This window comes from Castor canadensis, chromosome 6, assembly GCF_047511655.1.
Source record: "Castor canadensis chromosome 6, mCasCan1.hap1v2, whole genome shotgun sequence".
Taxonomy (NCBI): Eukaryota; Metazoa; Chordata; class Mammalia; order Rodentia; family Castoridae; genus Castor; species Castor canadensis.
In genome coordinates this window covers 26,929,738-26,946,117 of record NC_133391.1, presented here as the reverse complement: position 1 = coordinate 26,946,117, position 16,380 = coordinate 26,929,738, and the positions used below count along the sequence as shown (strand labels likewise).

The window sequence follows — 16,380 nt, the reverse complement described above, 5'->3', positions numbered from 1 at the left end:
CCTCACTCAAATACTTTTGCCTAAGATTTGACTGTATATTGCAGAAGACACAGTGTTAAGGGAATGAATGAAAATAATGAAAGAAAAGATGGATAATGGAGATCAGCTGACTCTTATTTGAGAATAAAACCACTGAAAATTTTCATTTCCAAGCCCTATAAACATTCCCAGAAAAATATGGAAGGAAAAGCAAGGAAGTAAAGGGGTAGCAGAATAGAGCAAATATTCGTGTAACAGAGGGAAGAGGAAGCAACCTGAAAGGAAGGTAGATAAAATGCCTTGAGCCCTAACTTCTTTCCAAGAAAGTGAGCAGCATGTGTACACACACCTGTGCTGTGGCTACACTTTTGCTTGCTGAGGGACTCCCCTCCCTTCTACCACTACATTTTGTCTGGCCCATACAGGCTCTGAATAATGTCCTCCTCATCTCCCTTGTTTAAGTAAAATGTCTGGGGCCCTGTAGAATCAGCATTCAGTGTAACAACAGAAGTACTGACTGGGAAGACCATTAATAAGGAGTCATGGCTGAGAAAGGCAAAGATAAAATGAATCATTTTTAAATGCAAAACCTGATCACAAGGGTTAATTGTAAACCAGTTTCATTGGTTTATAGTTCCACAATGTGTAATGATTAAAGATCTCATTACAATCTGAGAAAAAGAGGTATGTCAAAGACTGTCTTACAAACAACACTTTCTAATAAACAAGATAACATTATAGGTACTAAAGAATAAAGGATACTACTTTAATTAATGAGCTAGTATTGATTTCTTTGCCTATGGATGGCCTTGATCCTAATTTATTTTTTGTTGGTACTGGGGTTTAAACTCAGGGCTTTGCACTTGCTAGGCAGGTGCTCTATCATGTAAGTCACTCTGCTGGCCTGTTTTGATTTAGCTAATTTTTGGATAGGATCTCCTGCTTTTTTGGTTGCAATTGACCTGGGACCATGATCCTCCTACTTAAACCTGGGTAGCTTGGGTTATAGACTTATTTGTTGAAATGCGAGTTTCACTAACTTTTTGCTCCAGTTGATTTTGAACCACAATCCACCAGATCTCATGCCTTCTGAGTCACTGGAATTACAGGCATGCACCACATCTGGCCCCTGATCTAATTTTCAAAAGAGGTTATACAGCAAGAATTATTCAACAATAACTAGATGGAAATTTGCTGTTCTATACAGAGCAACATACGGACATAATCATACATCACTTATGTAGTCTTGAACTCTCATCTTCTAATCTGTTAGTGATCAACTTCTGACATTCCTGCTGATAACGTTACTTAGTTTTCTATGTTTGTAAAACAATACTCATTGCAAATTCTACTTTAGGTCTTGTCTGGTGACACCTACGAAAAGAAAGGATGAGATTTATCCCTTTTTGTTACTTAGAATCTCTCTCAACTTTTTCTGATATTGAATAAGCCCTCTCAAAAATGGTGATTTTGCCACCACATTCTTTATAAATATTAAAGGCTGCAATGATCATAATTTTCATATTTGATATATCAGTATCAGAGAAATGAACTTAGGTCATAATGGTTAAAAAATCAGAAATTCTAGAGTAATCATGCACTATGAGCAATTCTCACAACTGTTACTGTTGCTCTATAAAACAGTCTGTTCTTCTTTTGATAGGATAAACCACTTACAAGCACTCTATGTAGTCCTGCCTTGCCCCATGAGACATTCCTTCATGGAAATATTTAAAAGAAAGAGATTCTGCCTTCTTTCTAATCTTGTCTCATTTGCCCTCCCCCAAGAAAAGGGAAATGAACTATTAAATTCACAGAACTATAGAAAAATATGCCTTTTGATGCTCTCTCTTTTGAGATCTTTGTGTAAAACCAACAATTATTTCATGTGCATTGGGCTGCCATGTCGTTTGCAAGTTTCAACCCTTTCCTATGTGCCCTCTCAAATCTAATTCTCCCAGCTGTCCTGGAAGGCAGGACAGCCCAGAACAAAATGCCAGCTTGAAAAATTGTTATTATGTCATATGCAAAAATAAAGCATATAAAATGAAAGGGAAATATACAATAAATCTGTTTTGTTAAACAAATAAGGGAAGAGCATACCTGGATATGGAAAACCTAGAAAACGAAGCTATGTATCTTGGGTTCTAGCCTCTAACATGAAAGGATAAACAAGTTGGTAAACTTGTGGGAAATCTTATGGAACTCATAAACAAAGAGAATCACTCCCCATATATCACTGTATTAGCTTCAAAGAATGTAACTAGTACAAATGTGGTGAGATTTCTCGGGGGAAACTGTATTATGTGCATATCAATACACCTGGCATTCATTCTCCTGTTCTTCCTGTTGAAAGAGAAGCTTCTACGTTTTAGATGGCACACAGTCACCTAGATGGGCAGTATATTCCTTTGCAGTTAGGTGGCACTGCATGAGGAAATTCAAGCCAATTGGATATGGGAAAAAATTATCTGTTTAAGTTTGGAGTCTCGTCCTTAAAGAGAAAGCTGTTTGCCCTAGTCTTTCTTTCCCTTTGTGTGGCTGTTACAAGGTAAGCCAGCTTACACCAAAGGCTATTTGACACAATTATTCAGTTCCACCTTTGGAAACATTTTATTTGGCTGTCAGAATACAGCAATTTCTTTTTCTTCTCTTCCTTTACTGCCTCTTCTTAATCTTCTTTGCTGGTCTGTCCCATTCACCTAACACTGAAAATGTCCAGGGTCCTGTAGTAATGTCCTCCAGTGCCTGCTTCATACAGATGACTCTCCAGTGCATCTCTAGGCCTGACTTCTCCACTGAACTCCACATTCACATATTCAACTCCCAATTCAAATCTCCCCTTCTAGAACAATTCAATTTTGACATGTCCAAAACTGAATTCCCAATCTTCCTTCAAAAATGTGTTCTACCTACAGTCTTCCGCATCTCAGTTACTAATCACACTGTCCTGCTGTAACAGGTACTTAGAAACTGAGCCTGATAAAAAGCTCTGACTCCTTACTTGCACCCACAAAGTAACTAAAACCAGGAGGAGAGCTTGGCATGCATTCCTGTCTCTGTTCTGTATCTGTCTCTGTTCTGTATCTGTCTCCTTTGCTCTAAATCTCTGTCCTAAAACCACCTTGGGTTCCAGGAAGAACAATACTGATGGATAATATCTTTATGATGAAGGACTTAAATTACTCTCAAAGAATAGTGGAGCCTCACAAGACAGCCACCTCCCAGAAGAGGACAATTACCTATGATGATGAGTGTATCCTGGAGCAGAAGTAATCATCCCATGGGAACCGACTGTCCCCTCAAGTGGTGACAGTACTAACAACTTCTCTGGAACTCCTTGCAGAATTAGAACTGATAAAATGATAAACCAGACTACAGTTTCCCTGGGACTGTTAAATTATGCATAACTCTCTTCCCTCACCCCAATTTGTCCTATATCTAGACCTAAAGGTCACATCAGAACCCTAAACACGGGTTGAAATGCTTTTTGCCCTCTTCTGGTGCACAACCAGCACAATATTAAATCTCCTTTCTCTGATCTTCATCACTACTCATCTTCTCAATTTGCACATTGCTTGACTGGCCAGATCTGACATGTGGAACCCCCAGAATTGGGCCTCTGGCCTACAACTGTCGGTTATGTTGCCTGTCTTAGGTCAAAGACCTTGGAGGCACCTGTAGCTCTTGCACGGCATACCCAATCCACTAGCAAATTAGTAATCAGAATCAGACTTCTCACCACCTCCAATGCTGGCTGGTGCAGGCACCATAAACTCCCATCTGGATTATGTTAATACCCCCTTTTCTCAATCTCTACCTAAATTTCTAAACAATGAAGCCAAAGCAATCCTCTTCTGTTGAAAATTCTCCATGTGTCAAAGGTCTCACAATCCCATATAAGGACCAATAAGGTGTGTCCTCCAAGATTGGAGGTGTGGTCCAAGCAGTAGAGTACCTACTTTGCAAGTGAGGCCATGAGTTCAAACTCCAGTCCCACCAAACAAAAAAGGTATGTCCTCCAGTTACCTTACTTCCTTCTAATACAACATCTTCCAATCGTTCCCCTTCATTCTGGTCAAGTCACAGTACCTACACATTCCAAGAAAATGCCCTGCATGGCTACCTCAAAGTACTTGCATTAACTGCTCTCTGCAGGGAACTTTTTCCATCAAGAATCCACATGACTCATTTCTTATTTCTCTTACTCTATGACATCCTCTCAGTGAGGGTTTTCTAACCAACTCTATTCCTCTGTTTTTCCACATAAGATTTAACTTTTATAAAACTGTATAATTTATGCATTCATTTATCCTACTGGCTATTCCTCCAACACTACAATGTAAGTGTAAGAAGGTAAGAAGTTTTGCCTGTTTTGTTCCAGAGGAGCTACTGTAATGATATTTACACAGGTTGCTGAATAAATACATAAATGAAGAAGCAGGTCAGAAGGTGAAAGAACACTCAGTGAAAAGAACTATGTACTGCCTAACTTCACACATGAACAAAGCCATCCATCCACACCTGGACTTCTCATGATTAACCTATTTTGTGAAAAAGATAAAAATGTCTGCATTATTTAAGCCACTGCATAGTATATGTAATATATACTAGCACATGTAACACAGTACTGTATAATATGTAACATATACTGTGTATACTAAAATAATATTCAATAAATCTTTTTATTTCCCCAGCTCTGCCAGAAATATCAATGACTTCACCTCTAAAAGAAGACGCTTTTCAGTGTTTTGTTTTGCTTTTGTTAGCTTGTTTCCTTTTGTGGTGCTAAGGAGGGAGCCCATGGTCTTACATATGCCAGGCCAGTGCTCTACCACTGAGCCACACCCCCTGCTTAAAGTAATGATTCCCAAGGTCCTTTTAAACTCTCAAATTTTACATTCTCAATGTTTACACAGATGGTAAAGAAACAGTACCTGTTGGTAATGATTATCTTATTAAATTAATAATATCTTACCATATTTAATGGAGTAAACAAAAAATGAACCAAATCTGCAGCACTAGGGTTCTGGATGTGAAACTTCAATTTGGCCTGGGAACAGTAAGAAAACAAATATTTTACTATGGTATACTCAAGCAAAAGACAGACACTTAAGAAGAGGTCCAGTGTAGACCCCAGGGAAGAGTTCTTTACTACCAATTTCATGTCTAACATATTCATCAGCATGGAAAGAATGAGAGTTACAGAAGTTAGCTTAAAAAAACACAATAGGAGTCATTATTTTTGACTAAGTGTCTTAGGTAAACATGTTTTACAATGTTACCTAGTCAAAACATACAAATAAAAACTCTATACGTATAATTTTATCTCTTAATTTAAGTTTCTGGAATATCCTTGCTAGAGTCTGATCTTTTCATTTGTTTCTTCTAGTTATATATAAATAAATATCACTTACCAGAAGGTTAAATCCATGTTTAAACTTCTGGAAACAGTCAACAAATTCATCAGGAGGTGGAGGTTTTGCCCTCAGTGTTAAAACACCCTCTGATGAAAGAAGAGGAAAGGTAGATGAGAATAAAGTTCCCAGAAAATCTATTAAAAAAAACAAAAACCACATTGACGTGTGCAAAATTTGATGATTATACCAGACAGGTGATTGTAACAAATGAAGATCCAGAGTTTGAATGGATTCTTCTGCCCTTAGACACTAGCAATGACTCACACAATTCCATAAATATGCATCATAGTCCTTCTACGTACCAGTCATTGTACGTATCATTGTGAAGACTATAAAAATGAGTAAGTTTAACTCTTAAGAGCATTAAAATAAAATAGAGACAGTGAATCAGACAAATTACAGAGATATACTGTTAGGAGAAGAGACTGTACTGATTGGGAAATGTGTACCTAAAAAAGATGTTTTAAGAGAAAAGTAACTTTCAAGATGGAATTTAAAGGGTTTTCTCAGGCCAATTTGTGGAAATAATCATGGTCGGATTAAAAACAGTATATGGAAAAAAGGAAATTTCATGTACATGAAACAACAAACATAAAATCAGAGGATTCTGAGAATGAAGAGGTAGATCAGGGTTAGACGGTGGATGTTCAGAATTGCAGAATGTGGAGTTAGACTTAAGGCAATAAACCACGGAACTAACATTCTTTATAGCAGAAGAATGACGGGCTTGACTTAGAGCTTTGACACTATCCTCTTGGCATGAAGGAATGAAGGACTGAAGACTGCTTAGAAGGCTAGGTCCAAAAACGGATAGTTTGAACTGGATGCTGGTTATGAAAATGAAAAGGGAAAAAACTGGATGCAGGAGATATAGAGAAAACGAATCAAAGGTAGGAATAAGCCAGAGAGTGAAGTCTCAGAAGAATTTGTGGTTCTGAATTTGGGTGAGCAATAGGGCCTTATCGCCTTTAAAAGAATACAGGAGTAAGTCAGTGGTTTGGGACACCATAAAGCAGAACTTAATTTCCAAATATGGGGAGGGAACACAATGTCCAGACGTACAAATCTAGAAGACAACATTGAAGGACATATGCTTACTATACATATATGAGTTAGAGAAGACTCTAGAAGCAATCTACAATGGGAATGACATCTATGTTCTATTCTTACATGTTTTTTCAATCTATGCCATGTTTCAGAGAACTTTTCTACATTTAGAAGCATTTTAAATAGCTGAGCTGTAGCATACCTCAAAATTGCTTGATGCCAGAGGCATGGCTCAAGTGGTAGAGTACCTGCCTAGAGGCACAAAGCCCTGAATTCAAACCTTAGTATCCCAAAAGAAAGAAAAAACCAATTGTATATGAATGTACTATTTAGAGTCCTGTGGTAAATTCAAGCACACTAAAACCTAAAAATATTTAATGAGAAAACTCAATTCTTCTGTTTAAAAACTGAGGTTCTATATTTACAGTAAAATAAATCCACATAAGAGAGTAGAACTATGGCTTTCTTTAATAGACACTGATTTTATAATCATGAATGAAAATTATAGACAGATGGTCACTACCTAACTCAGAGTCTCTGATTCAGATGTACAACCTAGGATTTTTCTTCACTATAAACAACTTGGAACCAAAATGAGCTCTTCCCTGTACTCATCTTACTCTTCCACCTAAATCATCAGTGCTGTTCCAAAAATAGGTAGGGATCTGGGTCCACAGTCAATGGACTTTACTAAGCAGTTCACAAGGCAGAAACTCTCCCAAGCACTGGAGTTTTGAAAAGTCTTCAGAGTAAGAAAACTCAGCTTACCTCCTGGTCCTTTCCTTTTACTTTTTTTGCTTTTCTTCCTTTTAGAAAGCTCAGAAAATGCTTCAGCTGCTTTTTGGAGTTTTGTGATAAAAAATTCAATGTCATCCAAAATATGGTTTAAGATGTGCTGGAATTAGAAATTATAGAATAAAATATAAAGTAAAGCAAAACTATTTTTTTGCCTTAGCTGTACAATTCTAGTTTCTTAATGACAGAAAGGTTTTTCAAACAGAAATAAAAGAAGAAAAGAAAAAAGAAAAGGAAAGAAAAGAAAAGAAAGAGAGTGGGAAGGGAGGGAGAAGTGAGTGGAGGGAAAGAAATGACTTGCACATGCAAATGTTAAGTTTGCTGTTAATTCTAAGAAAAAAAATTGAACTAAATATACCTTGAGCTGAAGTCTGACCTTTATTTTTTTGTTTAGCTTAATTTGGCTGCATTTTCAATGCTATTAGGAAAGCATCCACAGTATCTACTCAAGTTATTAATTATTTTCAATTACTCTGATTTTCTCATAGTGCTCTCCCACACAAGGTTAAGGGAACACAATTCTAAGATACATTTTGTTAGAAGAGCATTGAGCACTTTTGTCTTGCTAGCAAATGTCCCAATAAAGCACTGACAATATTATTTCATGGAATTAAAGGTATGTACAGCTTAGCAAATGTGAGGCCCTGTGTTTAATCCCCAGTACTCTAAGATAAAATAAAGGTATGCATAATGGTGTGATAACCTAATAAACACATAGGTAATGTATAACAGTAGACATTAATAAGAGTTTCTACATGGTAAAATAGAATTAATGGCACAAATACTTTCAGAAATCACTAGAATCATTTTAATTATCTTTTACACTGGAGTTTTAGTTGACTTGTTCTAGTCTGACACTTGACATTCTTCCAACTAAAAGACTAGAAATTAAAAGGTTCCATATCTCAAGTTTAAGTATTTGTTTCTAAATAAGCAGGAACATGGCTATAGTTTCAAAAAAGTAAATTAAAACATATTCTGTGATTACATCAAATGACATTGTTACTCTACAATTACCATGAAGAAATAAAATTAAATATAACATTACCCTTTATAAAGCATTAAAATGTACATATTTATCCTTTAAAGGTACACTTAACTTTTATCATTTAGGCATTCTAAAATATAATTGGTGGGGGGGCAGTACTGGGGTTCGAACCTAGGGCCTTACACTTGCTAGGCAGACGCTTTACCACTTGAGACGCTTTACCACCGAGTCCATAAAACATAATCTTAATACACCTGAAGATGGCATTTTAAAAGATATCTCAACTATGAATTACAAACCACAAGAAAAAAAAATCTGAGCCATGTCTCGAATCTAGTAATCCCGTTTCGATTCCTCTGTGAAGCAGTTCACATGCTACTTCCTCCATCTCTGCCCAAGTCTGCTAACTAAACATTGGCAGAGAAGCAAAAATAGTTCATGGACAAAAGTCATTCAAAGGTCATCCCATCACTAAAAAGAGAAACTATGACTTTCACAAAACATATGTGTTTAAATCGTCTTTGTCTCAGTGAATTTTTTCCTCTTAAAAAAACAAAACTTAATGACGCCTACTCTACTTACCACATCCCTGTCAATTCGAGCAGCCATCATCTCAGGAGCCTCTTCCTGTTCGTGATACTGCCGTGGCCTCTCAACTAAAGAAAGAAGAATGGTGTCTTTCAATATTTCTTGAAACAATCCCAATATAGAAATTAAACCATGAAAATTAACTAGAAAAAAGTGCCAGTTGCAAAAAGGAACTTCTCCACAGAATACAGAGAGCAAGACTGTGCTTATTATCCAGGAACCATCTTTTTACCACTAAGAGATGCACTCATAGAGCTGAAGCACTGGCCTTCCCACCTTCACAGTGTTTGTTAGCCTGGTAATGTCCCCCAGGCTCTCCCTCTTTTCTCTGTCAGTTACCTGTAGAATCAACTTTAACTTAGCATTCTTTATTTCCCACACGAGAAAGAAATACAAACCAGGATTTAAGCATCTTACTTGTCATAAAGTCAGGAACTAAATTCTCACCTAAAAAAAATGTAGTCAACTAAATTACTGAATGTTTTTATATGTTCCAACACTGTGACAACAACAATAATATGGGGGGGGGGTTCAGAATATAGTACTTTTTAAACCCTAGTTGTAATTAAGCTTAAAAGCCTACAATGTTGGGCTCATTAATTTTAAGTCATATGCTTTGAAAGAAATACCTTCAGAGATTTTCAAATTCAAGAATAAATGTCTCGAGAGCATTCAAGATGTGAAGGGAGCTTTGTTGATAACAGTGTGATTTATATCATGAGGTCCCTAGCATGAACTCCTTCCTGGTATGAGTCAGTTAATACTAACAGTAAACATTGACAGTTGGTACAAATATTTCAAACTAGATTAAATTTTAAAACATATGGCAGGAACAAGAGCACTAGGTCACTATGAACTGAAATACAGCTCATGATAAATCCTCATGACTCATGACGTTCAATATAGAAAACTGCAAAATTATGAAAACTCTGCATTGCTACATTAATGCTAACATTAACCATAGATGGAACATTTGCCAAAAGAAAAGAACAGACTGTATCATCCAGGTCATGCTTCCTACCCAACTTTTGACCCAGCAGGTGCAAAGTCCAATGTCACGTATTTTGGCAACTGAGTTATACTGTTTAACTACACTACTTGATATTCTACCTGAATAACACTTTACACCAGACTAATCCTATTTTAAGGTATTTTCCAGTCATACAAATTTCATGTAAAGTATTGTAACATAAAAGGGTGTAGGCAGGTGAATGTAGTGGAAATATTATGTTTTCATGTATAAAAATGGAAAAGTGAAACCTGTTGAAACTATTTCAGGAATGGGGGAGGGGAGGATAAAGGAGAATGATGGAGTGAGTGAATCCAACTCTGATGTATTGTAAGAACTTTTGTAAATGTCACAATACAACAGTGATATGGTAATAGAAAAAGTTGTGCTATGTTCTATGCTATGATTTTGAAAAACAATGTCAAGTGGAAAGATGCCACTTCTATAGGCACAAGGTTAGCTCATCCACTGCCAGTGTCCTACATGGTCCTGACATTCTTTCCATCAATACAACAAACCTGTACAAAAATGGACAGTGGTAAGATAACAATAAATGGAAAGAATCTGAAGTATAATCTTTAAAAAAGAAAAAAACTAATAGTCTTGTTTGGCATAAATTCTATTATCATATTTTTAAATCTCAGTCAAGTTAAGAAGTTTCCTTTCTTGGTATTCAAAAGTCCCCAATTCTAACAACGTTAGGACTTAAGAAATGGCTGGTATGAATTCCCACAGAAAACAAACTTAAATAGTAGTCAAGGCTTAACTTTCTATTATCTATGATTTAATTTTATAAAACTAATTTTGCCTTCTGCTCAGAAATCAGCATCACTATTTGAAAGAAAGAACTCTGTCACCAAAGTAAATTCTCAGTAATCATTCTAGAAATACTTACAGTCCCCCTGGTCTGCTGCCCATGCAGACCAGGCTGCCACCCGACTTCTAACATCCACCTGGGTGACAGTCCCTGGTGGAACAGGGGCAGGGGCTCTGGGTGGAGGTGGTATGCCAGGGTCTGCTTTGGAAATCATTCTAGAAAAGATGAAAACAAATAAGTTTTACCTTCTCTATTTCAGCAATACATCAATTCCCTCAATATTGATGGCATTAGTTCTTAAACCTCAAAAAGAACTATGTCAAGAAGCAATAAGGGTTTCCTAACCATCATATGTACTATCTCTTCTTAAGTGGAGATGAGACACAAAAATTTAGAAAAATTAAAATTCAGCAGAAATCCTGGCATAAATTTTGTCTGGTCTTGTGTGATTTGGAAAGGTTGTGGACCAATTACATGTCTCATTTATAAGACCTTATGCTATCTTCTCTTACAATACCACTCATCCGTTATGACTCTGTGGCTTCCATACATGTAGAAGACATGTCAGAGAAAGACTAACACATGCAGAGAAAAGAGAGAACAGATGTATACTGACAAAGCAGGGAGAGCAAAAAGCTGAGACAACAAGTGTAATCTGGAAAACAATAATATACTTGTGCTGAAAATAATGTTTATATACCTTTAGGAGAAAAAAAAGACAAAGTAACCAATTCTGCCCCTTAATTTCTTTAATGGTCTTACCTCAGAGCCTCAGGCCGCCTTTTCTGCTTCCCTCCTTTACTGTCACTGACTGCACTTTCAATGTCTTCACTAATCAGGTTTGCCTACAAGGAGAGACCAGTTACCTGGAAGGCTATGTGTTTTTCTGATTCTTGATATGTAGATTAAAACAGAAAGAGGGCTGATACTCATTGTCTGAATCAGTAAGTATCTTGATGCAAAAAGTCATTTGTTATGTGCAACATGACTCAACTTTTTAATGGTGAACTTAATAATTACAGAATTCAAATACTGAAGTAATTTTTAAACATTATCTACTCCAGATTCTATTGGTCCATAAAGTCACAGATAAAATACCTGGGAGTAATGCATATGGTAATACATATGGTGAAAAGGAAGCTGTATCAGCAGCTCTTCTTGTGAAGAAATGAAGGAGTAAGAAGCAGAGAGTGCACTAAGAACACAGCTCCTTCCCTTTTTCACCCACAAGACTCACTAGACACCCACAAAATCATAGAAGCTATCACTGGGTTCCAGCAGAGCTACTCTTAGTTGAGGCAAACCAAATTGCTACAGTTTGGTTCTGGAGTGTCCCTCAAAGGCCATGTGTTAAAGGCTTGGTTTCCAGCCTGTGGGAGTATTGGGAGTTGGTAGAAACTTTAAGAGAAGGAAGCTAGGTCATTGGAGGTGTGATTTTGAGGGGGTTACTGTGACCCCCCCCCGACTCTTATTGTCTCTTTTTGTTTCCTGGATACCATGAAGTGAACAGCCTCTTAACACATGCTCCCTGCCATGATGTACTCTGCCACCACAGGCCCAAGCACAACCACAGACTGTAACCTCTGAAACTGTGGGTCAAAATAAACTTTTCCTCCTTATGAGCTGTTTAGCTGGGATATTTTGTCATGGTGACAGAAAGTCAAGTAACACACTACTACACTGAAGGGATGAATCTCAACACTGTATCCTTTGTGATAACTATTTTATTTTGTGATTTCAAGTAAAAAAATAATGTCTACAAATGATGAACTTTTCCAGTATTTTTCCAACAAGACCAATGATTAAATGTTTTGGGGAACCAGTGTAAGATTAGCAGCTTAGAAGTGTATTTGTTTGGCTGTGAAGTCTATTTATAGCCAGTGATTATTACTATATGTAAGAGTGTTGCTGATGTGTTCATTTTTTGGTGCCTGCATGATCTCTGTAATTATGTATGCTTTTCTCAAATACACATACTGCATATTCTTAAACAGTAAACACTGATAGTCACAAAATTTTAGAGCTGAATGGGCACTTCAAGATCATACAATCTGTTCTCCTTCTTTTCTAGAAGTTAATGAACCTGAGGAGTGCTTGCTGAAGTGGACAAGGTCATATTGCCAGTGAAATGAGAGTGCCATTGCATCCCAGTCCAGTGTCACTTCCACAGGGACATCTTAATTCCAATCAGTGAGACAGACATCATGCCAAGGCTTTCTGTTTTGTGGGCTCCTAAAACAAGACACCTAGGAACTTTGAACTTCTTATGGGGAGACAATTATAAGAAAAAGATTACATTAAGGGGAATGAGAGTGCTATTGCATTGTCTCATAATAAACTTTAAAACTTAAAACAATATTGTAAGTTGATCCACATCAAAGAAATTATATTCCATCTCACTGAATTTACATTGTTTAATCAGCTAAGGAAAAAGATGTCTCATATGGTGAGTAGACTATTGATGAGCAAATGTGGATAGTCACTTTGTGGTACATAAGCTTTAGTTAGTGAGAGAGAAACAACATCCAGTAAATCCACTGGACCATCCCATGTCATAGAAGGCAAGCCCTTCATTCTTAAAACTGAAATCCAGAAACTTTACTCTGTATAGTAGCTCTAAACTCCCCAAGGAGACTTTTTGGGCACAGATATAAACACCAAATTTAAAACATCTTTTGACTGAGTAGTCTGTTTTTAAAATGTCTGAATTAAATGTCCCTATATTTGCAGAGCAAATTATTCACTTTAATTGATTTAGCCATCTAACCTCATAAACTTAATTTATAACTTTCAAAGATACTATAGTATATTTAAAAATCTGATGAACATCAAAGACATGTTACCTAAATGTCACATTTCCTTTCAAATAAGGTTTCTAAACAGTCATCTATCACACAGATCAAAATTAAAAGAAATGTAAAATATGTTTATAGTCAGTCTTATTTTACCCATAGTATTTTAATGTCAAAGAGATATAGAAGAAACCAATTGTCTTTTTATGTGAGTCTCCCAGAATTTTTTTAAGAGTTACAAGTATATTTTATAATACAAAATCAAAATGGTAAATCACTGCATTGACAAAATACAAATCAGTACACAAAGTGGTTTTCCTTTTAGAGAAATGAACTCAAGCAATAAATATGGTCAAAGGTGAAGACAATTTGTAAGGTCCAATAAATCGTCACAAATTATAATCATTTGAAAGCCGCAGTGTACTTTGAAATGTAAATTTGCAGGACATACGCTGTTATTGCTGGCAATTGTGTCCAACTATTTTCACAAATTGCTTAGGGATTACAAATCTTTGAGCAATTACTCAAGTCATTTAAGGTTCAATGATGAACTTTACATCAATATCCTGGGAAAGGCCTAAGTGCTTTGTTGCAATAATCCCAGCTATGTCGCTAGTGCAGAATAAAATGGGAGAGCAGCATAATTATTTATTGTCTATAAAGCATGATTTTTAAAGATTTAATTTGTAATTAGAAGTCCATGGCCCTTGGCTGGGCACGATGGCTAGTGTCTATAATCACAGCTTCTCAGGAGTCAGAGATGGGGAGGATCACAGTTCAAGGCCAGCCCAGGAAAAAAGTTAGCAAGACCCCATTTCAATCCACAGAAAGCTGGATGGGGTGGTATGTGCCTGTCATTTCAGCTATGTGGGAGACAAGGCTGGACCAGGAATAAATGTGAGAGCCTAGTCAAAAAATAAGGAAAGCAAAAAGGCTGGAGGCAAGGCTCAAGTAGTAGAGTGCCTGTCTAAAAGCACAAGGCCCTGAGCTCGAACTTCAGTAACATGAGAAAAGAAAGAAAAAAAAATCCAAGGTACTTGATATACTTTTTTTAAAAAATGAACAGAATGCATCTGGTATTTTAATATTAGTCACATTTCCTCTTTATTTACCTGGCATGGAAACGCTAAGTGACACACTAAGGTATTTATTTTCCTTAAAAAATTACCAAAAACTAAAACTTTAGTACCTAATAACTGTATGATAAAAATTGGTAATTCAAAAGCTGCTAGAACATTCACTTATGATGGAAAAAAGTCACCATTCTTTTACCTTGATTTCATCACACTGGAAAAGATGAAGGTCTGGCTTATTCTGGGTTGGCTCTTTGCACACCAGAGCAAGAATTGAATCATAGTTGCACGAATGCATCACAGCTTGGCAGTGCTGGATCGTGTTTAAAGGAAAATTCTCTAATTCGTTCTACAAATAAAGCAAATAGTTTGTCAAACTTCTACCCATTTTCAAATAATCTGACTTGATTGCATACATTAATATTTGTGATGCTTTCTTGAAAATAAATGTAAATTTCACAAACTTGCCTTTGATTCTAAATCAATCAGGCTCACAGCTCGGTCATCCACTTGCAGAATCATGTCTTGAGTCCATACTTTGCCCTTGGCATCAAGTAATTTCAGCTTCCTTATTCCATCATCCACCGTTATCATAGCATCTTTCCGGTCCAGAACAAAGGTGGTCAAATGCTTATGATTGGCAAAAAAGGAAAAATATTTACAATATGTAGACACAACCTCAGTCTATTTATTTTCTGAAAGGAAGTAAAATTAACCTAATTGAGATTAGTTAGCAGAGAAGTGAAGGATAAACACAAGGTACCCTACAACTTTATGATTATCTTATTGAGAGAATGAAGTCAAGCAGGAGTTTTTTTTTAAAGTATAGAAAATGATGTCTCAATTCAGAAGACAGCTAAGTCTGTTTCACACAGAGCCATGTTAAACTATAATATGGATAAAAACAAATTATACACTGCTTAATAGCATTCTCCTTAAATACACTTTCCCTATTTTGCTCTACTATGGTCACTTAAATGTCACAAAATAGCAGACAATAATACAGCAGCTACAACTCTCTGGACTCTGACACCTCAGAGTAACCACAGCAATTCAACTCTGTAACAATTGCCAAGTTTTCACTCTAATGAAGTCATTTACCAAAAAAAAAAAAAAAAAAAAAAAGTTTAGATTTAATTAAGCATGCTTAAGCAAAAATATCAGAAGAACAATTTAAAAATTACTCCTCTGCTTAAATATTTACTATTATAAGCAGAGGTCACGTAGATTCCAAATTAAAAGTATCTTAAAAGATAACTGCAGAATGAAAACTAAAAAGACACCATTGTTTAAATAGACCTAGTAATGACTTTAGATAATACTAAAAATAAAACCAAACCACTCACTGTGTCAAGGCTTAATTTCAAGAAGATTCTCAAATACTAAATAGAAGCCTTTGTCTTGTGTTAACTGAAATTGGGCTGGAAATGATCAGTAAGTAGTAGTCAGTATTTAATTTATTCTTTATGAAACTACAACCCAGACTAACAAAGTACTTTTATATGCAACATCTCAGTTTTACAAAAAATCTAAAGGTTAACACATCTTTAAATATATCCTATGATTGAAATAAAACAATAATTCCATTTTTACTTCCAGTTTTTATGTCCTTCAAGAGTCATTCTAAGTACTAGCAAATACCAAATCATCTTACCTCAACTCGGTACTGGGATATATCTGACACACTGCTGACACTGTCCCGTGCATAATTCTTCCTTTGTTCTGAAAGATAAATTTTAAAGGCCATTATTTACCCACTAATAAGCTGAAGTTCATATATTGGTGTCATGTGGCCAACTCTGAAACTAGTCTATCTCACATACAAATACAGTAGTTGACAAATGGCCATTGTGTGGTTTATCTGAAAACATT

The 16,380-nt window shown here is 36.2% G+C and overlaps 1 protein-coding gene across 8 annotated transcripts in view; it reads right to left on the bottom strand.

The window, feature by feature from the left end:
- Eps8 (EGFR pathway substrate 8, signaling adaptor) overlaps positions 1–16,380 on the bottom strand; it is a 151,833-nt gene that overhangs the window by 34,809 nt on the left and 100,644 nt on the right. For all 8 annotated transcript variants that reach the window (XM_074075993.1, XM_074075995.1, XM_020180389.2 and 5 more), the window contains 9 exons: positions 16,163–16,230; positions 14,977–15,138; positions 14,708–14,857; positions 11,406–11,488; positions 10,722–10,858; positions 8,812–8,885; positions 7,215–7,341; positions 5,397–5,485; positions 4,958–5,032 (listed from right to left, as the gene is read on the bottom strand). In XM_074075993.1, coding sequence (XP_073932094.1) covers positions 4,958–5,032; positions 5,397–5,485; positions 7,215–7,341; positions 8,812–8,885; positions 10,722–10,858; positions 11,406–11,488; positions 14,708–14,857; positions 14,977–15,138; positions 16,163–16,230 — 965 coding nt within the window. The remainder of the gene's footprint in view (positions 1–4,957; positions 5,033–5,396; positions 5,486–7,214; positions 7,342–8,811; positions 8,886–10,721; positions 10,859–11,405; positions 11,489–14,707; positions 14,858–14,976; positions 15,139–16,162; positions 16,231–16,380) is intronic.